General features: G+C 43.7%; 1 protein-coding gene across 8 annotated transcripts in view; it reads right to left on the bottom strand.

Annotated features, from left to right (window-relative positions):
- GLI2 (GLI family zinc finger 2) overlaps positions 1-27,599 on the bottom strand; it is a 194,597-nt gene that overhangs the window by 50,179 nt on the left and 116,819 nt on the right. For all 8 annotated transcript variants that reach the window (XM_065840950.2, XM_065840947.2, XM_065840949.2 and 5 more), the window contains one exon: positions 18,744-18,849. In XM_065840950.2, the coding sequence (XP_065697022.1) occupies positions 18,744-18,802 (59 nt within the window). In that variant the 5' untranslated portion in view covers positions 18,803-18,849. The remainder of the gene's footprint in view (positions 1-18,743; positions 18,850-27,599) is intronic.

The following is a 27,599-nucleotide window of genomic DNA, read 5'->3' on the forward strand; positions in this document are numbered from 1 at the left end:
AAGTGCATGCATGTGGGGAGGAAATCTGAATTTTTGATCCCTGCCCAGCATCTTCTTGCCATGTTACATTTGGGTGGGGGCTTTTCTTCCTTAAAAGAAAATAACATTCAAGTGCTGCAGACAGGTTTAACATTTAAAAGGTAATTACTATAGTGCTTCTGAAAAGACCCTTTCCATGTTATGCCGGCACTAACCTGTCGTAGAGAGGGCAAATCAGTAGCAGTGACCCCACAGCAGTGGAGCTAGTGGAAGAGTCAGGCAAAGCACATTACACTTTAAATCTGCCTTGGCTCTGTACCCGTCATATCCCAGAAAAGCAAAAAAGGACCATTCCTCTTCATCATGACTGTAATACAATCAACTGGCTGCAGCATTACTCTACCCAACGTTAACTAACAGAGTCTATGTCTGACATCTATAATTTCATGTTAACAAATTAGGTAGACTCCTGCATTTCCTGGTACCTTGAATGCCCAAGAAGCTCATAACTTTTCTTTATATGCAAAATGTCAGAGAAAGGGCAAACAATGTTATGCCAGAAGACCATAGCCAAATCACTTGGTTGGAATGTGCCGTAAATCACGGGGTGAATGGAAAATGTATCTTTGTTCCAGGACAGCGATTTCCAGTTTTAATGTTGCTGCTAATACACCCCTTTTCTATTAGGAATGTCCTTTTCCCATAACGCAAGGTCCTTAAATCTTATAACTAAGCAAGACACCAAGGAGGGAAAACGTACACCCAAATAGTTAAAAAATCCTGAAATGTCTTACTTCTTTTTTCTGAAGTACAGGGGAAAACCATTGGTGTTCTGGCCTTAGAAAGATGTGCTTGCTCTAAGCAGCAGTAAGCAGTTGTAATCAACTGGAAGCAACCAGAAAACTACAGTTAACAAAGAGGAATAAAAAGAAATGGGAACAGGGAGAGAACAGATCTCGATAAAGCCTTTCTAGACACAGCAGTCAGAGCAGCTTTGTATGGAGATGCGGCTGTGATAGCTGTACAGAAACAGCCTCACACGCACAGGTACACACACCCTGGACAGGCTGCTGGAACTCGGTGTGTGTACCTGCCTCTGGGGCATCACAGCACACAGAAGTAAAAGACCTACATTCCTATAATAGCAAAGATTTTGGTCGGGCTTCCCTGTTTTTTCTGCAGGAATTAATTCTACTGGCATCTGACACATTTTAAACAGCAACAGCACTCACGGCAACCTCCAAAGGGAAATATTCCTGAACAATATATAATAAATACATCGATTTCTAATAATAACCATCTGCCCTAAATCTTGCTGACAGGTTTAGTTGGACCAAAGGCCCTTTTCACATCTACTTCATGACAGTTCCCATCACTACATAAAGACTTTGAAGTGCCCTAACGTGCAGTAAAATGCGAGATAACCTACTAAACTGTCAATATTTCTTCACTTCTAAAAGGAAATGCTAATGACACTCGAAAAGCTCAAGATGCAATGTAAGATCTGATCCAGTAGGCTGGCTGATCTAACCATCCTTTCCTTTGCTATGAGTGTGCTGAAAAGCAAGCAATTATATGGTGAAGAGCAGAACTAGGTAAAAGTTTTTCACTTATGTGACTGCAGGGAGAAAAGCCTTTTTATTACAAACAAGCTTTTCTCTTGGAAATGTCTGAAGTTTTCTGTACAAGATAAGAGAATTAACAATAAGTTAACTCTTCCATTTTAATTTCATCTTTTTAACCTATCACTTTTTTCTTTTTTCTTCTTTTCTTTTCTTTTTAAATTTTTTTTAAATCATTACGAAGACAGTTAACCAGAGCAAAACATGGATTTTCTCAAAATCTGGACAACATTCAGCTGGGAGTTAATTTTCCGTAGGGAAAAGATATACACAAATAATTCAGAGAAAGCTGAATGTCTCTACAATTGACTGTGATAAACAACTGGCATTTCTCTACCAGCTCTAGCTTGTAGTGTAAGACTGAGAAAGGTTCTATAGTAGGAGAAAATAAATGCAATAAACAGAACCCCAGACCTGTGGTAAAACCTCAGCACTGCTTGCTGAACTGTACAAATCCAACAGACTCCAAAGGAGTCAGGATGCTCCCCTCACCCTCAAAATCATCTGTTCATGGGTGAGTTGCTTTATATTCTGTGATCTACGTACCACCTGTGGAGTCTTCCTTCCTAAATCCTTTTGCTCCCAGATCTGCTGGTGTCCTTCACTACAGCTGCTCTCCTAGTTTTCCAGTTTTTTAATGGTGCAGGAAAGTATAACATATTTATCAAGGAAGGAATAAGCATCTGATCTTCCCCAGTTGTTTACTGCTGAAAGTTTACACTAGTGCTTTTCAACATATGGTTTGAAAAACCACTGGGCATCACAAAAAAATCCTTTCGGTGCTGTGAAAAATAGTGAAAAAAACCTGCAAGCCTCTTGTTATTCAGGCTAAATTCACTATATCATGTTTGATAGCTCTGCTGGAAAATTTTTAGGGAGGCCACCACTGTAACAGCTTTGAAACCCCTCATTGACCTTATGCTTCCAAAATCAGTAAAAAATATATAAAACATGTTGTCAGAGTAATCACCAATCACCATCCCGACCCATCCAACACCCACCGACATCAGCCAGCATTGGAGCACGCACTCGAGATTTAAGTATCTTTGCTGCGCCGGCGCAGGGGTAACCCCATCTTCCATGTCAGCAGCACCGTATACCTACAGTGACACCTCCCTCCCACCACCACCATGCAAACGGAGACCTGCCGGCCTCATCTTTCATTCTCTTATCTCTCGCAGCTATTCCTTATGCAGACACATTTCTGTATACAAATCCCATTATACTTGACCCTCAGTTCACCCTGTTTCCATTACAACGCTGTAGACTCAACCAGACTTGCTCCAGTGCCAACTCTGTGCTGTCATTCCCTGCGTAGAGTGGTAATAAAGAAATCACTGTTTTCAACTGACAAAGAACAGATTTCTTACTAAGTAAACACTGATGTTTTGGTAGGGAAATTAAGTTATAAAATTGTGTCTACAAAGGGAGACCATACAGATGGAGTTTGTTAAGAGACAGCAATACAGTCAACAGTGGTTAATTCAATTGCCCGCTACTTATCAGATTTTTTTTTTTTTTAAAAAAAGGCTTATCCAGCTTTTGTAAATGCAAATGAAGAAAAACATTTCAAAGAGTCGTTGTGGTCTTAGCTGGAGAGTGATGCACACACGCACATGGCATTTCAAGGCCGAAGAGTCCACACTTGCGCATCCACCATCGTTCTGTTGGGGTCCAGTGGGTCTGGTGCTCCCAGCCTGGCAGAAGAGGAGGTCTGAGCAAGGGACAGCTCATTGCCATGCCACTACCCTCCAGGGACATCCAACCTCACAACTCTGCTGTGGCCTTGTTCCTCCTGCCTGTCTGCCTGCATGGTGCCTCACAACACTTTTAGAGGCCCCGAATCTCCCTTCAACTCAGGTAGAAACTGGGCACTAAGCTCAGCTGGGTTAAGGCAGAAAATTCAGTATCTCCAGTCCCCAGATGGGCCTTAAATGACCCCAAACCCAACCTTAAATATCTAATTCCCCAAAGTGCCAGGTTGATGCCAAGTTGCTGAAGTTATTTCTCTTCTAAACACAGCAATGGCAGAGGCACAGCCCCTCTTTACCCTCCTCTTTTCAGGGAATCACAGGTTTGGTGGGGTTTCTTTTTGTTTGTTTGTTTTGTTGTTTGGTTTTTTGTGTGTTTTGTTTTGTTTTGTTTTTTTTTGAGCACCGATGATGGCAAAGGCCCCCAGACATCTTCCTTATGATAACAGTTCTGGTGATGGTTCATACTACTGGACCCAGAGCAGAAATAGGAGGCTCCTCATGACTCCACAAACCTCAAAGAAGACCCTTCTTGCATCTCACCCAACACCAGCTCATGCTCCTGTTACAGTATCTAAGTGAAGAGATGGATGAGATCTCCAGCCCCATTTCTACACACTCTGCCAAGCACTTGAACTATGCAGAGCCAAGGAAAAGACAGCTGCTGTCTTTGCATGGCCAGCTGCAGGTGCTCAGCTTGCACATTGCGTTCCACAACCAAAGCCAAAGTCCATCTGAGATGATACTCCAGGTAGCCCGAATGTAACCTCAAGGAAAGCAGGTGTGTTTTAGGGACAGTTGAAAATTACCAGAGAGGGTTTTTTTTTGTTTGTTTGTTCTATTTGTTGCTGTTTTCGTTTGTTTTGTTCATTTGTTAGAACATTTTATCAGGATGGACAGAGAAAATTATTTATTTTTTGCATAGGATAAAGTTCACTATGGGATTCAGTGTGTAGCATGATGTAAAGCCTCAGGCGAGCCAAAAGGTGTTAACATTCTGTGCCCTTTAAATGGTGCCCTTAGTAAAACAAGATGTGCTTAGATTGGAACTATGTAAATACACTCATTTTATTAATATAAGGTAAAAACCTAGAAAAGAGATATTACTAGGTAATTAACTCACAAAGCATTGTTTCTATTTAAAATTTGAGAGAAGGGATATTATCAAATTTTAATGAAAACATTTGCAATGGTTTTAATAATTCAGCACAAAATTTTACTTAAACATTTCTCTCTAGTTTTGGAGAAGACAAACACAAGGCCATTGTATTGTGGCCTGGGAATGAGAAAACAGAACTGCTCAGGTGCAGTGGATTATTTTACCTGTTTAGACAACACAGCAACATCCAAACCAACCCTGGAAAATCAAAGCTATGCTGAAATCCCAGTAGCAAGATTTTCCATGTGGAAGCAGCTTTTGAAAGTCCCACCAGTCATCTTTTTGCACCTTCAAGTATCTTTTGCAGCCCAAGTTCATTTCAGTGCCTTTTAAGCTCCTACACATATTCATTGTGGAAACAGGCTGCTGATGGGATTTTGATGTCTAAATATTTCCGGCTTGGACTTTTCTTTGAAAATACGACTTAACGTCCTGCACTTTGCATGTTTTGGGACTTTTTTAGATTCAGCGGCTGCATGATTCGTTAAAATAAAAAAAATGATGTAACAGGTGAAAATAAAGTGGATTTTAAAATATTTTATGGTTTAAATAATCTATAGTGTTACTAGCAACCAAGGAAATTCAACTATCCCAAACTGAACTTCTAATATTAACAATTTCCTTTATATGCATCATATTACAGGGCAAAGCTGTTCATAATGTAATGGCAAAGTAATTACTCCTATCCAGCATTGCAGTACATATTTGGTACTCATGAATGCCGTGAGAATTAATCCAACCCTTCACGCCTGCTATAAAAGAGCTTGTAGCCAATAAAAGAAGTACAAGAATGCCCAGGCCATTTTCCAAGCTCAGTTACAGAGTATCTGAGGGACAGAAGAAGTGCTAGAAGAGTTGTGAAGACCTATGGGCTGGAGATAAACTTTAATTATTCAAGTCTTGCTGGAAAGCTCTCATTCTGCTATTCAATGAAGCAGGAAAAAAGTTGAACGAGCCAAAAATGAACAACAAATGTAGCGCATGTTATTGTACTCATGGATTTTTACTGGCATATTTGTCAAGCTCTTGTGACACTCCCAATGATGCCAGATTCTCTGGCTGCACCATCTCTATGTTCTACTACCAGCCTTCAATAACAGCTTCTAAAAGTTTCCAGTTTCATTTTAATAAACGATTTGCTCCTGGACTCCAGAGGCTTTTTCATTTGAAACTCAAATGCAATGAGGGGGGGCACAGACCACGATGCGCTGTAGGTAAGGACATTATCTTCAGCCTAGCTTTCACCCACTTAGGGTGGTAACAGAGAGAGGAGATTGGGTTGAGACCTTGCACTGGTAAGTAACGAAGACTACACACACACAAACACATGTACACACAGATCCTCGTTGCACTGAAAGTTTATAGATCACAGCAATTTTGCTGGTGAATGTGTGAACCACAAAATTGCCCTGCCTGAGAGAAAAGCCACCAATGAACATGAAGCCAGTAGGGTTGGGGTTAGGTTTATGAAAGGCAAAGTAGTGAAATAAATTACAGCAACTAGAGCCTGGATGAAGGACAGTTTGGCAATGTAGTCAAAAACCAAATGAGGGGATAGGAAACCACTGCATCTAATGCAAGATTTTGGGAGGAAGCATGACCTGCTCTTCAATGCAAGGCACCTCAAGGAATTTTCTGTCCCTCAATTTGTGCCATTTACTCACTGAGCCACTCTGGGAAAGGTCACTCACCTATGACATCCATGCACAAGCCAAGACGATGTCTCTGCTCACCATCCCTCCTTATCAGCAACTGTCACATAATTCACCAGAAATGCAAATCCTGCTCTGCAGAGACCAAGCGTGGAGAAACCAGGCTGATAGGATCCTTGAGGTCCATCAACACATCAGGACCTCAAGGGAAAGAAGCTACAGCTCACAGCGTTCCTACCATGCTCACATTTGGCAGAAGCCGGCTCTTAAGAAAACAAACAAGCAAACGACTCTTGGAGGAGTTTCTTATTCTTGCGGTAACACTCGTCTCAGCACTGACAGGATTCAAACCCCGCACGGTCGAGAGAAGTCTGGAGTCATACCAGGTTTAGACCTCACATGCCAAGAGAGGTCGAGACCTAGCCAAGACTTGAATAGATGACTTGCAAACAAAATCCCAGGACACGGAGGAAGTGGTGTTGGTGGGGGAGAGCCTTTCCCTCTGACTCATTACGCAACACCACCTAACGATGCTCTGATGAGGAATACGGAGCAGCTGTCATTCTTATCTGCTAAAGCCCAAAAGTCCAGTGTTTTTGTCCTCGGTAGAGATCCTGTGGGACTCTTAAAAAAGACCTGGGTTGTAAAATATCTAACCTGGCTCAATTTCATTTTAGTCTCTTACATTCTGGTCATCTCATAGCTGTCTGCCCCAAGGGAGGGTTTGAACTTTCCTGACCTAACATGAAAATTGGTTTGATTATGTGCACATATATGATTTCTTTTCCAAAGATGGCTGGAAATCTACTTGGAGTTTGGAAGTCTTCTATTCTTTCAAGCAAATAAAGTGTTTGGGGGTCTGCTGACACTCATTTCACTGTGATAATTTCTCTGTTTAGAGGCTTCTACTGGAATATACAAACAGGTAATAACTATTAAGTGTTGAAACATACTGGATAAAACTTCGCAGATACCTCACTTTTCATCAGTTCCTGGCATTAGTTCTTACAGAGAAACAGTTGGGCTGGAGACTAGGAAAAAAGGGAAAAAGCTAGAAATAGCTTTTATACAATTCCTTCCTCAGGAACCAACTACAAAATCCTTCCCACTGGTCTACAGATAATGGAGTTACCCTCACCTGGTCCCTACCATATACTAACTCCCATGCTGTATCCTGACCCCAACAAGATGCCATCACAAAATGGGTACCCCATGATCAGGGTAAAACATCAACAAAGATCTCATTTCAGTTCCTTCCAGAGAACTGGAAACATCATTGGCTCCTTGAAGGTCTTGTCAAACAAGCAGGATCATCACACTGTCTGACCTGAGCAGTGATCCATTACCCAAAGCAGCACCTCAAACATCATGAATTCCTTGAAAACTTGCCCTTCCTAGGAAGCAAACACCAGGATGTTTTGTCCACATGGTGCCATTGCAGAAGGCTCCTCCAGGTTGGCCCATTTGGCACCAGTTCTGGGATCTCTGTGATGGTGCTGGACTCACAGCATCGTTACGTGGAAGTAACCACAGAGCTCTAGTCCCTCTTCATTAGGCCCTGGCTTCTACTTTGCCAAAATTATCTAAAGAAACATAATTGAAGTGAAACCCTTAATTAGAATATGAACAAATTACTTTAGCAGGTCTGAAGACAACTGCCAAATCCATATTGAGACAAGAAAAATCTCTAATACAAACTATTTTTACAGCAGGAATGCACAAGAGGAATTTAGTAAACATTTATATTTTATGGCATCTTCAGAAGAACACTCCAGGACACTATGTGAATATGCACAAAGTTCCTCTGAAGTCAACAGACCTAAGCAGTTATTTCTGATTAAGCATGTACTTAGGTGTTTTCCTGAACAGAGACTTTAAAACAACTCTGTAGTCTAGATCACATTCTGTTATGTCCCTCTGCCTCATAAGCTCGTCATTTATTTTCAAATATACAAATATCTCTTCTCCTTCTCTGCTAATCCCCATTAGTTTGATCTTCCTTTCATTTACTGACTTGATGACTGAATCTTAGCTTTCTACAACCTGCTTTTTGTCATCTGCAATGCAGTTTTCTCTTGTAAAATACCATACTGTACTTGAGTTGGGATGAAGGACAGCATTTAAAATCAAGTGTTTCATCTCACAGTGAAGACAAATAGTCTCAAACAAGAATATGCATGTAAGAACATTGCCCTACTGCAGCCATAAGCTTGAAACTTTCCTATTTTTAATGTATTAACCACACTCTGGTAGCCTTTCCTCTACCAGTGGTAATTTTGGATGTGTGGTTACTCTGTGGGATCTTAAGAAGCTTTCAGATGAAGTGTTCAGTTAGTAGGTACCATGTGCAGTAGACGGTTTGCAAATCAAAAGTAATTTAAGCAGTTGCAGAACCAAGCTAGGGAAGTCTCTCATGAAGGGGCAAGAGGAAGAATAAAGACAAATTCTTCTCCAGGATGTGTTTACAGGATTGAAAGGAAAATATTTCAAAGGCCCTTACAGGATTCAGGAACACATTTATTTCTCAGAGAGACTTAAATTCAAAAGCTGAATGTGATTGCATTTCACACAGCTCTAACATATTTTTTCATCCATACCTGACTGCACCCAGGTACTGTTATATGTGAATTGGGTACATATGTGTGGGGTAGGGAGAGGTGTAAGAAAGAGAAAAAAAATGAGTTGTGGCAAGAAGAAATACCTCTACTGTGAGGAGGCTCCTCCTGTGTGAAAGAAACACTGATGCACCAGTGCACTTGTTGGAAGGGCGGGAGGTGGTGGTGCCGCCTAACTCTCACATTAAATCAACAGGAGACACTCAGCAGCAGTGAGACCATGATACAGGTCTTTCTGCTACCCAGGGGGTGGAAAAGAACAGCTCCTACCTCCCAGGTTCCTGCCTTGCTGTAAGGTAGTCCTCCATGCAAGTATCCACTTAATAAAATCATCCAAAGACTCACAATCTCCTGGTTTCACTATCAGCTACCATGATCAATCCTATCAAAACCTAACCCCACACATGCCAATAAAGTGAGCGCAGAGAATGCAGGAAACTTGCCCTTGAAGTTGAGTCTGGCCACCTGAAACCAACTAAACCTTGAATATAGTTTTTCCATAGTGCATCCTCCCATGGGATTTACCACGTGCACATTCCTACTACAGAGAGGACACAGGGCAGAACACATCCCCATTGGTCCTACAGGAGCTGTGTGACCTGGATGTATATGCTGGGCTCCAAGCATGCACAAAGTACCTCATTAATGTGTTTGTGTTTCTAAGCTCCATTTCAGCCATTTTATTAATTTTTAGGTACTTAACTCCTTTACTATGCCTGGCTTTGAGGTCCTGAGTTTCAACTAAGTTTGGGGGAGTTATATATCACTGGGATCCAGCACGCTTGAAAAACCCACTGTGTCTTTGCATTCCCAGCCCCTGAAACCCACCACACCTACTTTCAAAATAACGTTGTTAACTAGACCCAATACAGTGGGATTTGTGATCTGAAATCCTACAGGCACTTTTAACATCTGACCCTTGAGTAATGCCCTAGATCAGGGGTGTTACTCCTACATGTATTCAGTCCTAAAATTACATTCAGCCCTTTGAAGGCAACCACGAGGCTGATGGGGCCCCCGGTGAAAAGGAGTTTGACGCCCTTGTTCTAAATTTTAGCTCTATTATATGTCTGTTTAATATCAATGGTGAGACATAAAAGAACGGGCATGAAAAATCTTCAAGACAGAAAATTGTGTAAAATCCCAAATTCTCAAAATGGTCTGGAACGTGGAAGCAAAACATGCATACATGGTTTAGTGTCAAAGCCAGGGACCTAGAAAGTTTACTAAAACGCATACATTCTCACCAGAGCGCTCTGCAGATCTGAGATTTGCCAGAGTAGCAGGACCCAGTTCTGCCCTTTGGTTTGTGCAGATGTGCGTGTGCTGTGCTAGCTGCAGGCAGGGTGTCTAGAGCCACAGTTCTGCCAAATAGGGTCTTTTATTTTTTTATTATTAATATTATTTTTTTTCCTTTTCCCTAGCCATCTGGGTGGTCTGAGAATCAGACTCAAAATACCTAGGATCCCTCGAACCACATGTTCTAATCCCAGCAGAGTTGACTCAGTCCTTCATCCTTCCAGGGTAAATTGACTTCTCTGCCTTTTTTGCGTGGGGGAAACTTTTGGATGAGATTTTAAAATTTCCGCTCTGTATGAACATTAAAAATCTTACGTCTTTCTTCCAGTATCACAAGCCGGTGTTCCTGCCATTAGTTTTTATCTCTCAGCACCTTGTGTTATTTGCTTCCCATGGCCACTGGTAGCTGGGAACCCGGATTAACCAGCACCTGAATAGCGATGTGCCGCAGGCTTCATTTCACAAGCCAATGGGAAGGATGGGTTTTGTCCATTTATCTCCACACACACTGGAAGGATTTCAGAGAAACACAGTGCAAATGAGCAGGCTGAACAGATTGATATTTGAGTATATGCTGCAGGCTGCAGCCTGGCCAGTTCATTAGTGCGGGGAGGAAGGATATGACAACATGCAGCAAGTATCTGGAGGGACGCGTTACACAAGGAGCTGGGCTAGGAGCAGAAGGGTGAGATTCAGGGAGAGAAAAGTAGGAGAGTGGTTTAGGAAGGTGAACTGCACGGAGAGATTTTTATACTAAGAAAGGATTTGATAAAGCATAACGTAAAAGTTTAACCAGGAGACATAGGACTAGAAAGGGGGAACCCGCATACCCCTGTGCTGCACAGGAGAAAGTGCTACACAGGAGTGAAACATTGCAACGGGTCTCATTGTCTCTTGTCCTCATGACTGTAAGAAGCTGGTGAGAGGTGAAACACCATCTAGAGAGGGGATTTATTTAGGATTAAGAAAAAGAAGAGGCCAGGAGGGGCAATGCTCCACATTTAGTCAAAAGAAACCTTGAGAAATGAATTCCTAACACTGGAGTTTAAAAGGGCAGGAGATTGGCACTGAACATTTATCCATTTTCACAAGATGCTGAAAGCAACGGAGAATGGGCAATACCATTGAGATAGCTTCTGAGAGAACTGAACTCTCTGTTTAGAAACTCTTTAGAAAGCAGCAGGAGAATAGAGTTCAAATAATTTTTTCTTAAAGCTCAAGCTTAACAGTGGATAAGGTGGAAGCATGAAGTCACTTTTAATCTACTATAAAGTGAGGTAAGCAAAGGGATTATCACTTAAGACTTGCTGACACGAAACTCTGAGAATGACATTTAAAAGCAATGGTGGATTACAGAGTGACATCATATTAAACGAACACATGCCAGAGGTTTACATAAAAGACCTCAGAGATCAGGCTCTTGTTCGGAATACTAAATAAAACCTCTTAGCCTTTTTTACACTTCTGGTAGTGATTAGGCTAAATTAGAGATGCAGTTTTTCATTCAGTGAAGTTGTGGTGTCACAGCACCAGCAACTCGGTGGCCCAGATCTTCACAAAATGCTAATGGTCATGACTCCATCTGAGCTCACCAAGGCCCCTCTCTCCAGTGTGATGCCATTGGCATTCAGCAACTGAGGATGCCACCCAAATGTTTCTAAATCCAATCTGTGTCTTACTGCAATTTAGTGACTCTAAACCATACACCTTCAGGTCCCTCTGGACTTCAGATTTGAGTTTTGCAAGGAATTCTGAAGGCTATTTAACCAAACATATATGATGAAACCATCCTCGATTTAAGGAACAGCATAGATGTGCAAATCTCACTGTGGAAAATGCTTGAAAATTGTTAACAAAATTCAAGAGAAAGCTGTGGGGTTTTGTATTTTTCCATAGAATTGTTTATCAGACTGGAAAAACTTACAAAAACATTCTAGCCCTAATGATTGTTTTGGATTATATCTGCCCCATTTTCAGAAGACCTGATCAACCTGTCCTCCCACTGAGGTCAGATGATGTTAAGCGTGTACTTTCTCAGTTTCTGCACAGGTAGGGAGCGCTGCACACTTCTTTCCTGATATTGAAAACATGTCACAAGCCCCTTCTGGGTAGCCAAGAGAGTCACAGACCATCTAACTTTTCTTAGCTCTCAAAACATCAGGAGGTTATTACTATAATGGCATTTTGGAGGCAGGAAAACTAAAGTGCACATGGCATTAAAGTCATTTTTCCAGCTCCCAAATCAGGACAGCACCAACCCAGTATTTAATCTGTGGTCTCCTGGAGATGGATCAAGTGACCATCAAGTACTAATCCTGGTAGTTTTATAGTGAAATTGGTATTGAAAGATCCCCAAATCACCTCCTGCAGGTTACCAAAGAGCCACCTAAAAGCAACACACTCCTGCTAATTACAGACCAGGGAAAAGTTTGAACCAGTATTCTAGAGGGGACCAACCTCTGCAAACCATTGCATACTCACACATTCTTATTTTCTTAAATAAATAGAAGAAGCATGTGGGAAAGGAGGGGACAGAATAAATTGGATGTGGGAGCCCCCAAACCTGTTTCCCAAATGAGCAATGTATCTATTTGGTGAAAGCCATAAAACTTCACAAAACACATAAGAAGTTCTCTCTGAGCAGCTGTTTGCTTTGACTCCGGAGGGAGCTCGCTCTATCTCCAAAGCAGCACAGTACCATCAATCACAACCTGCCAAAGATTTTCTACTCCGGTAGCAAAGTAAATATGAAAACACACAGGTTTTATTGGCGCGTATGTTCTGTGGCTCAACCAAGCGGTCTCCTTGCTGCACGAATGAATGTTACCTGGGGTCCCATGCATGGGATCAAAGCTGCAGCCTTGTGGGAGCCATGTCCCACGGAGGCTAACCGAAGGCACTTTACTCGCGCCCAATATGCACAAAGGCAGCTCCACAAGCTTGCGACGTAACCGGCTGCTCTCAGCCATCGGCTGTGGTCATTAATCCCCCAACAGAAAATACGGAGCCCCGGCAGAGAAGTTCTGGCAGGGAAGCTCTGGCAGGGCTCGGCAAGAAGGTGTTCAGGGCCATGGGCATGTGTGGAACATTCCGCTGCAAAACTCCGACACCCCTTCACTGAGTGTGTTGAAGTGAGTTTTTTTCAAAGGATTTCTATCTGGTAAAATTGAGGGTTTTTTTAATGTGTTTTTCTTAAAATAGAAGCAGCAATAGGCACATCTGTGACAACAGCAAATTTCCACGTTAAAGCAATAGACACTGGTCTTTCTCAAGGAACAGTTGTAATATGATAACGATTATTTTTTGTATGTCTAAAAAACATATTTTCCCTTAACCCCACTTGGCCTCCCTTGGCTGAATGTCATAAAAACAACAAAGGAAAGAGAAAACCAGCCTGAAACAGATATCCAACATGGAAAATCTTGGGTTCGACATGAAATCTGGCAAATTTGTAAACACTTGAGACACAGTCCTTTTATGATGAAAAGTTTAACAGTCACCTTGCCCACCTGTGAATTACTTTGCCTAAACAGCTCCAGAACATTGGAACTGGTCCTGAAAATGTATTCTGTAATTTTTAACACAGTCAAAAGAAAACAAACTTCAACAAGGAGGGGTAACAGGATCAGATAAAGAAAAAACGTGTAGGCAGAATATCAGGGAAAATCTGTAATATATTAAGATCTCAGGGAAATGGAGAACGATCCATGATTAAACCAGATAAAATCCCTACCAGAGGGAAATTAAGGGCAACTCCACATTATCATGGAGATGGAGTCTTCTCTATGTTTAAGTCTTTGAGATAATTCAGCCTTCATGAAAGCCATGGAATTTTTAACTGTCAGCTCAGGGTTTGTTTGGGTTTTTTTTTACTATTTTTATGTGCTCACAGAAGAGCAACAACAATATTTTGTTTATAAATAATGTCAGAACTGCATCCTGCAACACCACCAGGATGTCGGTAGAAAAACAAGGCTGCTTTTGTTTGTTACACTGTGTAATGCCTGATGGGTTTTAACCACAGTTTAGGAGCTACTGTTAAAATAGATTCTTGCTGAGTCAAGCCTAGGCATGCTGTTTACAAGGGTTAGCCCTGAAGGCTCTTGCATTGGCAGGAACTTTTAGGCTGAGCTAAGGAGTTTTTAGTTATTTTTGTTGTGTTTTTAAAATAAAAAGTTGAGAGTAGCTAAGCACACCTGAAAGTGAGGAGTGGAAGGGAACTATCCGTAATCACCTTCATATCTGCCAACAGCTCTCCTGTGTAGTCAAGGGCTTGATCTTGCAAAGATGACACTAAGAGTCCCCTTTTAAAATGCATGGAGTTATTGCAGAGACCAGGCCCCAGTGGAGCAGGCTTCTGTGAAGAAGCTCACTAAAATACAAAACACCCTCTTTGTTAGAAAAAGACCTGTTCTAATCTATGAAGTGAGTTTGATTGGTTCGACTTTGAACCTGCTCTAACACCCTAGCTGATGACTTTTGCTCCAGTAACTCTGATCTATGTTCTGCCTCGAACCAACGGTGCAGAGTGACATTCTGAGAAATGAATAAAAGCTGCATGCAGAAAACACATGTAACACCTGCCACTGCTCTTCCGCAGAGCCTGGGCCATCGTGTGCTGTGGGAGAGGCAGGGATCTCAGGGAAAGCGGTATGCGGCTCTCTAATTTAATGCATCATTGCAGTGGTGTACAAAATGAGTCAAAATCTCCAAATTTATTTTTATGTAATTTCTTAGCTTTTCAGTGTTGTAGTTTGCAACCTTATTATTAAACAAATGTTGCTTTGTGGAAATGATGCCTCAAAAAATTTGTATGTACAGATATAATTTCATTATTCATTCAGCTCTAATTCTACTCTCCTGGAATAGATTTCATCCCATATTCAGTTTTACTCCATTCTGCATTACATCTTTTCATAGTGTTCACTGAGGTCCAGTCCTGCCTCTCCCACCATTCTCCATATGATCACAAGCTCACAAGCATCAGAATCCCAAACAATGCCTTGAATTCACAAGATTCCTGTTGGTTTGCACTGCAGAGAGATCAAGGACCATCTCAATGAGGTACTTAATTTTCTTAGACAGGCCAAGCAAGCACCATGACTCTGTCAAATTGTTCTCAATGCAAAAAAAAAAAAAAAAAAAGTTTGAAAAATGCGTTGCCAAATAAATAAAAACAGAGTTTGTACTGAAAAGTGAGTTGTCCTAATGATTGGAAAAACAATAAAACACCCTGAAAAAAATCTCCAGAAGTACACTTCAAGGAAATTCCAACATGATCTGCTTCTGTATCAATATAATAAATGCCAAGTGATTTGGAAGAAGACTCAAGTCCTGGAAATTGTGTGCCATTTTGCTTCACAAGGAAATCACTGAGACATAAAGGCTGATAACAATGAGCAGAAATGCAGCAAATCTTTCAGGCCCCCATCTTGGCACATGGGTCTTTTACTAACAATTTTCCATATTCCTATCCATGCTCTCAAGAAAAGAGTCCCAGAGGTGGTCCTGCTCAAGACAGTCTTGCAGATGAGTTCCCTCCAGTTAGGATAAAATAACAAATGTTCTCAAACGCAAACAGCGATGAAGGGGAATGCACTGCTGTGTCACATCAAGCAATCAGGAAACAAACCTTTGACATAAGGCAGCAGGCAGATAATAAGACTGCATAGTTAGCAACAAATGAGACTACACTTAATTTGCTGTGCAATGTTCATGTAATTAGATAAATTTGGTACCAGCAAGACAGCAGACAGCTAGAATGTGGGCTTGATGAATTGGGGCCTCTCTGTCAAGCACCGATCACATTAATCATAAAGCCAAAACTCAGTCACACAATTTTTCTTCCAAATATTTGGCATAATTTTCTCGAGTGAAAATATGCACTTGCCTTTTTTTTTTTTTTTGAGTTGTTTACTTTAAACAGAAGGATGTATTTCTGCACTATCTGGATGGAGTACAAATTTCTAGGGGTTCAGCTGTGCACACAGAGTCCACCCAGCCTATTGAACAAGAATCAAACAACCACTAAGTATGTCCTAGCTCAGGTCCATCACTATATTCTAGATGATTTCACACTTGACATTCTCTAGTGAGAAGGGTGACCACTATGTTATGGCCTCCAGAGCAGAGACTGGAGGGGGGAAGAGGGAGACAAAAGACAGGTAGAACAAAAACTAGAAGAGGAAAGGGCAGGAGATGAAGTTAACATGTTAGCAAATAAAATTGGAAGAGAAAAAATGGTTGAGAGACTACCTCCACAGCTAGTGAGAATATTCCTAGTGTGGTTGTGCTGTAGGCCAGAGCACCTGAAGGAGAGTCAAACAGAAGTGGTATTCCCTTGACCCTAAAAGACCCCCACAGCCAAAAAGCAGTTGGCTGCTTGGCTTTGGTACTTCACCAGCCCCACAGGCGCCCTTCAGAGCAATGCCCAGGTAGTTTCAAAGAAGACTGTTTCCTTTTTTAAGACCAGTAACCAAGTTTTCTATCCACTACCTCATAAATAGTTTTTGTGAGAGGTGCTGCTGGGAAGTGGAAGGGTCCCAAAGAGGAAGGTCAATAGGAATTTGCCAACTACTCTACCCAAATACTAAGCAGGACACTCTTGGTCTGCTGACAGACAAATGGGGTCACTGCTAAGACAGTGGAGTGTCAGTATTGGCACAGATGAACTGAAACAATCTATCAGCACTGTACATTTGGTCAGGGCTGATAAGCTGGACAACCCCAATATGATAAAATACTGGCTCCTATCAAGTGCCTACTGCCAGGTTCTGAGAAAGGAGCCCAAATTGCTCTCACTTGTAGTCACTTGAGGGTAATATAATTCACAGGTACATAACACCAGCTGGCGAGCTTTCGGTTGCATTTTGGAGATGAACCTGTTTCATGGGGATTGGACTAGATGATCTTTTGAGGTCCCTTCCAATCCCAAACATACTGTGATACTGTGATGACCCCATGGAAGAAACTGCTGTGAGCCCCAGGGCAGATGAAGTGCACCCAGTCCTTCTCACAAGGAGCAAAGTGAAGCACTGAGCAGGGCACACAGATAACCTGTCCCAAATATCTGGGCATCTGCCACCCTCTCTTCTAATCACTGTTTTCAATATTGACCCCTTCAGAAGTCAGTATGTGCTTTATTAGCCAGAGCTCTGGCTTTTCAACTATCTCCCAGTATGGTTTTTTTTTTATTAATCTGTCTTTCCTTTTCCTACAATTTTTGCATGTCCTTGCATGCAAGACCAGAATTATTTCATTCTGTCTCCTTTAGCCCCCCCAGTTCCCATGTTAGCAACATGCTCCGTCTTTTCCACTTTGCACACAGCTGCTCTGCTCCAGTCAAACTGACTGCTAGCCAAAAAGACGACAACTTTTCTTCTGGTAGGATCCAGGGGAATGCCCTATCATTGTTTTCCCACAGCATTTTGGAAGCGGAATAAAGCCCTGGTAGCTGTGGGACTCCACAGATCTCCTGGCTGCCGCCGCCTGCATTACTTGCCTCCCGGGGACCGTTCCCCCACTCGCACCTATCCACAAAAAGCACAGTTCTACAAACGGCTCCTGCAAAGCGACCTTGGTCGGACAACAAAGCTGCAATGGGGCTCTGGGGGGGTGAAATGAGAGGTTTTGCTCTTCTTGCAAAATGTTTGCAGCCCTTTTGTGTTCCCCTGCACCAAGTGCCCAAGTGCCCTGGGACCGGTCTCTCAGCTGATGGCTGAGCCCTGTGTTACAACCACGGGTTGAGGGATTCCAGGGTGGTCGTGGGACCATCAGCCCACTCCTCACTTCCCATGGAAATCGCGCATTTCAGAGACAAGGAGAAACCCTCTCAGCCACATGGTCACTCCAGCCTCTGTTCACATCCTCGCTGTCTCCTTTTTCCCTGCCCCAATCAAAGCTTACAGGAGGTGAACCCAGATCACTCTATAAACACGTCCTCCAAGGCATCAAGGATTATTGAGCTGTCACATCCTGGATGAGGAGATTAACCACGATCCCCCCTCTCAGGGTACAAACCCCGACCGGCGCCTGTGATCACTGCCCATCCGCTGCCCCAGGAAAGCAGGGGCTCTCATGTGGAGGTCACCAACAAAACCCAGGGTCCTCCATAGCAGACATGGACACCCACATGAGGACCTGCCTCTTTACCACATTTTAAAAAACAGCACCCAGCCTGTCCAGGTGGTCGTCTGGTGTAAACGAACTGAATTACAGCATTTCCAGCAGCCTTTTGCTGACGTCCCCCAACCAGCATGCAGGGAAGCACGGTACGCGAAGTCTCCAAATGGAGGGAGCAGTGCTGGGTCTTTGCCTAGATGGTGCCATAAATGACCCAGGCAGTGCATGATGTGAAAAACACCATGGGGGCAAAAACACAAGTCAAGCCTGTCCCTGGGACTGCAGCGGGATAACAATATAGAAGCCCTGTACTCCCACCCCGCTCTTATATGGCACTTCTGTAGGTTTAATGGAGCTGTAGAGCAGCAGTGGGACCTTCCAGGCAGGTCTGTATTGCCACTGGATGGGAACAGCGGGTGGAGGGTGGCCAGCACGGTCAGCCTGCCAAGAGGGCAGCAATTCCCTGGGACCTCAGCAGTGGGATTCAGCATACCGCGGGCAGCTGAAGTTTTAGCAAGGCACAGGAGGGGAGATGCAAGACTTACCCATGGATAGCGTGGATAGAGTGAGGTTCGTAATGGTATCGTCCTTCCTGGTGGCGCATGTCAATTGGCAAAGGAGCGTGGAAGGCCGGAAAAATGTGCTGCGGCACTGTTGAGGGGAATAGAAGAAGAAAAAAAAAAAGGGACTTCAAAAACTTTTCCTTTCCTTTTAAAACAATTTCAAAGGCACTAAATCTCCATGAATTTCAGAGCAAGAGCAGTGCAAGACAAGGGGTCTTCATGATATCAGCGCTATCATACACCAGAGAAGTGGAATGAATAAATAATCAAAGTCATGCGGAGAAATCCTACATCTTCGACATAAAAGATCTCCAACAGGGTTTTTGACAAAGACAAGCAGCTAAGCGCTCTTTGAACTTGAGGAGATTATAGGAAGCACCACGGAAAACTAGACTTGCAACGCAAATCAGACTCAACAGAGCCTGGCGGGATCCAGACCCGCGTCGTCCCTCACACTTGGAGTGGCAGCAAATACCTTTCCTGAAGGTCTGTACACACGGTTTGGAAATATTTACCTAAAAGTGTAACAGTAAGAGCAGTGCTAATGCGGACCATCTAGGCAGTCAGAAGAGACTCAAAAGTGCCTACTGCCAGGTTCTGAGAAAGGAGCCCAAATTGCTCTCACTTGTAATCACTTGAGGCCCTATTTTTTATTCATTTGAGAAGCTTGTTTCATCTTTGATGGAAAGATAAAGTGGTCTCAAAAGGCAGAGAACACCTACATTGACTTATTAAATCTACGGGTTTTAATATTTATTATTGACCCCAAATGTTAACGGTGAGAATATTTGAGTGAGTTGAGTTGATGGAAAATTCATCAGGTTATTTCTCCATGCCACCCCCCGACAATGCTGCCTGGCCACCTGGGCCTTTCCTGCTAAAATTGCAGAAGTTAAAGAAACACAATTAGCAGAGCCTCTATAACGATACCACACAATTGCCCTTTGATAGGGCTCATCGCATCTGTAATGATGCTGCTTTCTAGATTTGTACCAGCGATTGGCTTAAAGATAGAAGGCTGGTCTTGCTCTGCCTTTACAAACAGTCAGAAGTTCTTAATAAATATTACTTAATACTGTCACAGGTCTTCTCATTCCCTCTCTGGCTTCTTGGCCTTTCTGTCTAACTGGAGACTAAAAGCAAAACAAAACCAACCTCCTAAGTGAGCATTTCAAAACCCAGTCTGCGCTCAATATTTCACTGTGACTTGCCTCCACGACAGGTAGCATCTCTCTGTAGAGCGGGGAAGCACCATCCAAAACCAAAGTGTCAAGGCTTGGGCCAAGTCTCTCGTTGATGCTCAGCAAACTCCAGTAAACGCCAAACTTTTTTCCTATGGAAAACTTAAAATTCAGCCTTTCGCATCTGTGATTCCAGCTGCAACATAGCTATGTCGACTCCATCTAGTGAGGCTGTGCTCCTTTTGGGTTCGTCATGCAAAGCCTGCGTGAAATCCCCGTATACGTCTTTCTCGGCATATCAGCAAGAGGATCTGAGGCTCCTACTCCCATTGCAACGTACAATCCCCAAGCACAGCGTGGCACAGGCGCGTCAGCCAGGCTGCCGGGAAAGGTGAGAGACTACACAAAAACAACCTTCCTGCCAACTCTGCTGAAAGGCGTTAAGCTAAGGTAGTCAGGGTGGAAAGTATTTAAGGCTCCGCAGCAGACTTGCTCTCCGTGCTCCAGCGAAGGGCTGGCACTGCACACTACCTGATACACTGGGAGCATTTTTGCAGCTCGCCTAATGTCAGGACACAGTAGAGTAACTGTTAACTGCCTTCCCCGCTTCTGCTCCCCTCCCCTTCTCTCCCAAAAGCAGCTCAGGGGGAGAATAAACTTGCATCCTTTAGGATTTGCTTTGGCAGAAGGAAGATTCACCCTTTAACCGTCCTGGGTAGGGACAATCTGTTACATAAGGACACTTGTAAGGAGTCTTCATTTTCTGAGGCAGGCAGTGTTTTTCCAGGTCAGAAATGTTGCAGAGTTCAACCGTCACATGCCACCCCCTGCTTGTGCAGCACCATACCGTCTCTGCTCTCCCCAGACTGCCGCCAGGGCTGGGGGACACCTAAAGCTGCTGTCCACCTCCCTGGGGACATTGCTGTCCCCTCGCCACAGCTATGGTCACAACACACAGCTGCTCTGAGGAGGGCAGCAGGGCAGGCAGGTTCTACATCATCATATACCAAGCATGGTCACAAAATCCCCAACACAAGACAACACAAACATCTCTTCCAGCCTGAGCCCCTAGGCTGTGCTTCCTGCAGCTCTGACCATGTATTAAGGCCATACAAATAAACCCAAAGGAGCAGGGACTCTTTTGAGGTCCTGGAGCCAACCCACACCGCCTAGCTGGTGACGTCCCTATAGGTGAAGTTTTGCAGCTTCCCAAAACAGGGTGGCCACTCTGCCTGTAATGGGCAGGTCCAGGGCTGGGTTAACCCCCAAACCGTGTGAGTTGACATGGGCTGAAACTGTGTTCGCCATGGTGCTTTAATAATATGGAGAGTCATATCCTAATCCTTGGGCCCATTCCCTGGACCAGTTTAAGCCACGAATAATGGTGAAAAGATTAATAAAACCAGGGAAATCTGAATCTCTTAAAAGCCAGACCAGTTAGTTTTATTTTGTAACTGCCTTTCTAAATGACTGATTGCTGAGGTAATATTGGAAAATTTTGTGCTAGAAGAGTCTTTCCCTGTTACTCAGCAGAACTCAGAAAAAGAAAGCATGGGGTGTTTGCTGCCTGGCCTTTCCTAGCTATCTGTTGGTGTGACACCTGAAGAAAATTTCTCTCTCCTCACACCTCTGATTATTAATGGGAGAAAAATTTCCATGAACTTCCTCCCTCCCACTAGCACTGTTGATTTGGTTTCGGCATTTCAACCTAGTTGGATTGCAGGAGGGTCAGCAATGTCCCTGCCTCAGGCACCTGTTTCACTCTCCCGCTCTCATTTCCAGCCCCTCCACGTGCTCTGTGCTTTGCTGTCACGGAGGGCAAGGGGAAGGCTTGTTTTTGGTGACATCCTTTTGCAATGTCCCATTACAGGGCTTCCCCTCTGCTCTGCCTGGGAGCACCATTCAAGCCTATGGGCTTTGGTGGCTGGTGCTGTTCTTTTTTATTCTCTTCCAGGTGCTTGGTCAGAAATAATGAATGATTTTATAGGCAATCAGCTACCAATTCATAAACGTCAGCCCAGCTCTGCTTCTTCTTCCCACTCCTCCCAAAGAGGACGGCAGGCTGGCAGCAGGACAGGAACACACGTCGTTAACAAAGATGGATGTTTTACAGTACGAGTTAAAAAGACAATTACATTCAATTACTTCAAGTAAGTCGTGGTGGTGTATTCCTGAATAGCCATGGGAAGGGCAATATGATGATTAGGGTAATGAATTTGCCAACTTTAATCTAATCAAGGCAATCTTTTGCTTAGCATTATCTGCTTTGCAGTGGCAGAGGATTTACCAAACCCAAGCAGTCTTCACAGATTTAACCCCAAATCTGTCCAATTACTGCTAATTATGTTTGTTTTACATAGAGGGAGCAGGAGGCCTGGGGAAAGCTTTCCCCCAGGAAAATATTGGGCCATACCAAGCCATGTGGTACGATACACTGGGGCGTGAAGATATGACATGGCACCTCCTAAAGGCCCCTAACACTAGAACAACAGATAAACATTGTCCCCTGCGGAAGCAAGAGAAAACCAAAGAACAAATCAAAGCAGCACCCAAGGGGCAGGGGCGATGGGGAAAACAGGGTGTTTTGTATAGCAATAACTCGGCTCTTCACCCAGCCCATGGCGGGCAGGTCCTGGGGTGAAGCCCGGCGGCAGAGCAGGAGGCGAGTGGGAGCCCCACCTCCCCAGCCCCTGCTCCGGCAGGAATGCGTCTGCTCCGCCGCGCCGGCTGATAAGGGGAAAGACGCTGCTACCTGTCCCCGCTTGCCGGAGCTGATTTTCTGGCCAAGGTTTATGAGCAAGACACGGACCTCCCACTGCTATATTCTCATCCTTGTCTATTCAAAGGCAAGCCAACCCTCTGGCTTCAAAAAGAAAAGATATGAAGCAGAAACACAGGTTGAAAGGGGACGTCCGTTTGCTGAAAATCCCAGGAATTGGGGAGGGAGGCACCAGAAACAGGCATTTTTTGAGGATGATGCAGGCTTTTGATTATCTCCGCAGATAAACCAGTGCTTCAAGAGAAATACAAGCTGTACGTATGGTTTTGTATAGCAAGTAAAGAAGCCGTTTCGACATCGCTCACAGTAACACCTCTTTTTGAGCCCAAAAAGGAGAATTAGGAAGGGTCAAAAAAGTTTTTCCTATTCCAAATACTTTGCCCTACACACGCGATCACTTGAGGAAAAAAAAAATAAAACACAGCAGAAGAAAAGAAATCAGACCCCTCACTGCTGAATTTGGTTTCAAATGCAGTTCACTTTGACAAAAATAATTCAGAAAGCCCTTCCTCCTCCAAAAGGCTCAGACAGATGGGAAAAACTGGAAACAGGCAGTGGCCCCCACCAGCAGAAATTGGCACAGATGGAAAAAGTCCAAACTACTGTTGTTTGCAGCTCCCAAACGAGCACGCACACAAAGGACATCTGTTCCCACTTCCAAATGGGGTGCTACAGTAAGACCGGCTAGGAAGACACCCCGAGAAGCCCCCCACCTCCTCTGTACCAATCGATATACACAGGGGTCCCCTTGCTCTTTCTAAAGCACGTGTGTGCTTCACAGGCTAGCAGGTGGGCTAAAAAAATGTGGTTTTCCTATGGATGTCCAACAGTCTTCTGCAGGAGTAAGCAGTCCTGGCTCTGAACAGGCTCCTTTGCCATCAGAAGTAGAGCACAACCATTGCAATCAACAGCAAAAGTCATTTGTTGAGGAAAAAAGTAAAAGATTGCTGTCCCAATAATGCAGTACTTGTACTGCTTTTTCTCAACGAATTCGCAAAAAACATCTGCAAAAAATTAACATTTTATAAAAGAGAAAATGCACACCCTGACTTCTTAAGATCTCTTTTGGCTTAATTTCTTATGGTTTTAACGACACATGTGACACAGCTTTCATAAAGGGATCATGAGTTATCTTGCAAAGACTAACAAAGCTTCACCTTTCCTTAGGAAGAGAAGCAAACGTGCATTTGAAACACGACATTTTATTACTCAAAGAGGGCTGAAATAGAATAACGTAAAATAACTTGCCCAAGTCTAACGCAGTCAAACAAGAGCAGCTTCCCCAGTGAACCTCAACCACAGCAGGCAGAAATAGGAAAATTAATGCTGTCTTTATCAGACACTACATGGAAAACTCTAAGACATGAGAGGAGACACACAATAGTTTTCTCCATCTCCAGAGCAAAGGCCCTTCTCACCGCCCACATTTTCTCCTGGATGTTCAAATCTCACTCTCTTCTCAAGGGTAACGTTAAAGATACAACAAACATGAGGTGTCCTTCTCTCTGTCATCACCCAGAGAAGCCCACAGCATCAAGTGAGAATTAAACCATAGGTGGCATTCGTTGCTGATTAGGCTTTTTAAAGTGCCAAATTTACTTATCCATAGTGTAAGCTTTAAAGGGACATGTCCTGGCATCCAACAACCATGATGGCAAACATCAGGTTTGTTTTGAAACAGCAAACTTCGGCTCATGCTTTGCTCTCCAGCATCCTTGCAGTGATTTTCCTTATGTTAGAGCTCCTCCGGGCTCAGTGGCCTCCAGAGCATCCCCAGACAGCCAGGAGTGATTGGAGTGTGAGCAGGGGAGCCAAACTGGCCCCGGGCAACTGAGTGTGTGTGTGGCTACTTGACTCCCTTTGATAGTCCCTCCTGGGCGTTTCAGTGTTGTATTTGGATGGCTGCCCCTCCGGCAAAGTGTTTCGTGTTTCGGGGTGGTAGGTGTCGGCAAGGGAGATGTGTTTGTGTTTGTGTGACGTCCCCAGAATAATGATCTCACTGTTTAAGTGAGCTGAGCGAATGAATGAGCACAAGAGAAACATCTTCCCTGAAAGCGCAGCCAAAGTTAATGCACCATTAATAATGGCCCGGGTGAATTATTGGAAGAGATAATAGGCCTGGGGTCAGTGAAGGTCTGAGACAAAGAATGGGGAAAATTGGGTCACAGAAACATGACAGAGCAGATCACGCTGGTGTGCCTGTGGGATTCTCCTCAGATGAAGTCATGTACCACCATGCAGAATATTAAGGGCTTTACAGGGAAAGCCATTCTCAGAACCACTGCTCGGATCAATACGTGGAAGAGAGGGAGCAGGCACACAAGTCCACTGCATCTGCGTCTTAGACTCTGGCAAGCCCCTGTTTGAGAGCTTCACTGTAATGTTCTTTAGGTACTTTGCAAAATATACCAACTGTGCGCCTACCTCAAAAAGTGGTAATTATGCGGTTGCTAATTACGACAAACCTGCACATTTTCTAAGCAGAGAGAGACATCTGGGGGAGTATCTGCCCTCCCTGGATGGCAGCACTGTGCATTTCACAAAAAGCATTTTAGGTGCTTCAGCAGCTCTGCTTTTCTGTCTCCAAAATCATGGTGCATCCGTCGTGGAGCTGCAATCTCATCTGCTGCCCTGCCAGCTGCCTGGCTTCACGACACTAAATTACCAACTAACCTCATTTTGTCAGAATTTCCCCTCTTTAAAATGGAGATAATAATACCTTCCTACCTCAGAGGTTTGTTTAATGTTTATACACCACTTTAAAAATGATGTGGTAATTAAGTGCTCAGTATTATTATATCAACGTGTGTAATGATTCCAGCAGACAGCACTATAAACAGGGCTGCACCATGCGTGCTTTTCTTTTGTTTGGCTTGTTAGCATTTGGTTTGGTTTTCATTCAGCATACTTCAATGATTATTGGTTAATTATTACGTTGTTTTATTACATACTCAGTGGCTTTGACAAAAATAAAAGAGGAACTACACAGGTAAAATAACAGTAAATATTAATTCTGGCCCACTATGGACATGAGAGCAGGGATGAACGGGAGGCAGGCTCCCAGCAGCTCACCTACAGAAGACCCCTCTCCCACCCCGAGTATTCCAGGCCACTTTCAAACACATCCAGGCAGTTGTTTCCATCCAGAGGGACACAGAACCAGCTCTTTCTTATTCTAACATACTTAATGAAGAAAGATGGTGGTAGTCTGAGTTACAAGTGTTTTTCAGACAATACAAGTCAGGATGCTGGAGAAGGCAACAAGTTTAGTTTAACTGTGGGGTAGGTGCAGCAAAACAAGCTTCCCATTCAGGTAAGCGATGAAGAGCACACAACTAACTTCTGTTGGACAAATGCCTCAGGTAATAGTAAACACCCTATAGGAGTGTTGGAAGGAGAAGCGACCTTGCTGGGATGTAGATAATAGAAGAAAAAATTAAAAAATATGTTACCCTTCAGATGTAAAATCACCAGAAAAAGACTTGGAACAAGCATTATTGTACTGACACCTCAAAGCATCTGCAGGACAGAGTCAGCGTGACTTTACGTTTGGAGAAACTGAGGCACAGTGAGGACCAGAGGACAACGCCAAGAAGGCTTGCCTCTTTTGCATGCATCCCACCACTATGGAAAAACCCAGGAGCAGTTTGTCTCCCTTACAGACAGCAGTGAGACCACGTGGTGGTCCCTCACTCCCTGGGGGACACAGACTTTGGATGCCCACATGGATGTGGTGCTCACTTTATGCAGAATAAAGCTAATTCCTGGGTTTGTCTGCATAATAAAAGCCATTATAAAACCCATGAGATGCAGCAAACCTTTTCATCAGGCACTCAAAACGCAAAGCTGCCTCTCTCTACCATTCCAGAGGAAACCTTCTTGGGAGCCATTACAACAACCATCCATTCTCCTGGCCCAAGAAATTTATCCTCTTACAAAGTTTATTCTACTGCTTTGGCTCAGGAAGAAGAACAAAGGAAAAGTCTTTTGAAGATGCTGAGGGCTGCCATTACATAGCTTCCATCTAGGACACAGACACTGCCAGCATGTGGCAGGCAGAAAGGTGGTCCTGGTGGCCACGCAGCCAGGGAATGCCTTTCAGCCTGGCCACCGTCCTGCCTTCGGGCATGGCTGCTGAGCCACAGGCTGTGTCCAAACGCGGGGTGAGCAGGCAGGCAGCTGCGGAGTGAGCTGGCTCTTGCAGCTGGGATGGGGCGAGATGAGATCAGCGAGCTCCCCCCGCAGACCCTTGGCCAACTCAAGGCAACACCAAAGGAATTTGCCCATAAATTTTCTCTCCACCCCAAGAAAGAGGCGATGTGCATAAACGAACTCAGGTCCTAATGGAAGTGGGATATTCTTGGTCATCCTGAAGCTCTTGGCATCTCTCCTCAGCTCACTCCTGTGCACTGCCTGACCTTCATTACAGGCATTAAACCTCTCAGTCTTTTCCTGGGAAAAATAGCTGAAACAATTACTGTGAAGGTAAACACACCCTTTCCCTCTACACAGAAAATTTAGATTAAAAATGTAAGAGTTCATTGACATTTTCTATAAGACTATAGAATTGTCAATAAGAAATCAAACCCTGAAATTTTCTGAAGCCTGTGGACAACTCACATGAAAAGTTCTAGCCTTGCTCATATAAAACAGGTTGTACCCAAAACTTTCAAAAACTTCAAAATGGTGTTGGGAAGATTAATATATTCATGTCTATAGAAGTGTTTTCAGACATTCAGGTGGGCATCTCTGAATACAGGCATTGCTTTGTTTATTATTCTACAAGAATTCCTGGGGTCTTCAGGTTACTGATATGTTTTTTTACCTCTGGGAAGGGTAAATAACATGAAAGCAGAGCTCGCCTGCAGCCAGAGGGAG

The sequence above is a fragment of the Patagioenas fasciata genome, chromosome 7 (assembly GCF_037038585.1).
Source record: "Patagioenas fasciata isolate bPatFas1 chromosome 7, bPatFas1.hap1, whole genome shotgun sequence".
Taxonomy (NCBI): domain Eukaryota; kingdom Metazoa; phylum Chordata; class Aves; order Columbiformes; family Columbidae; genus Patagioenas; species Patagioenas fasciata.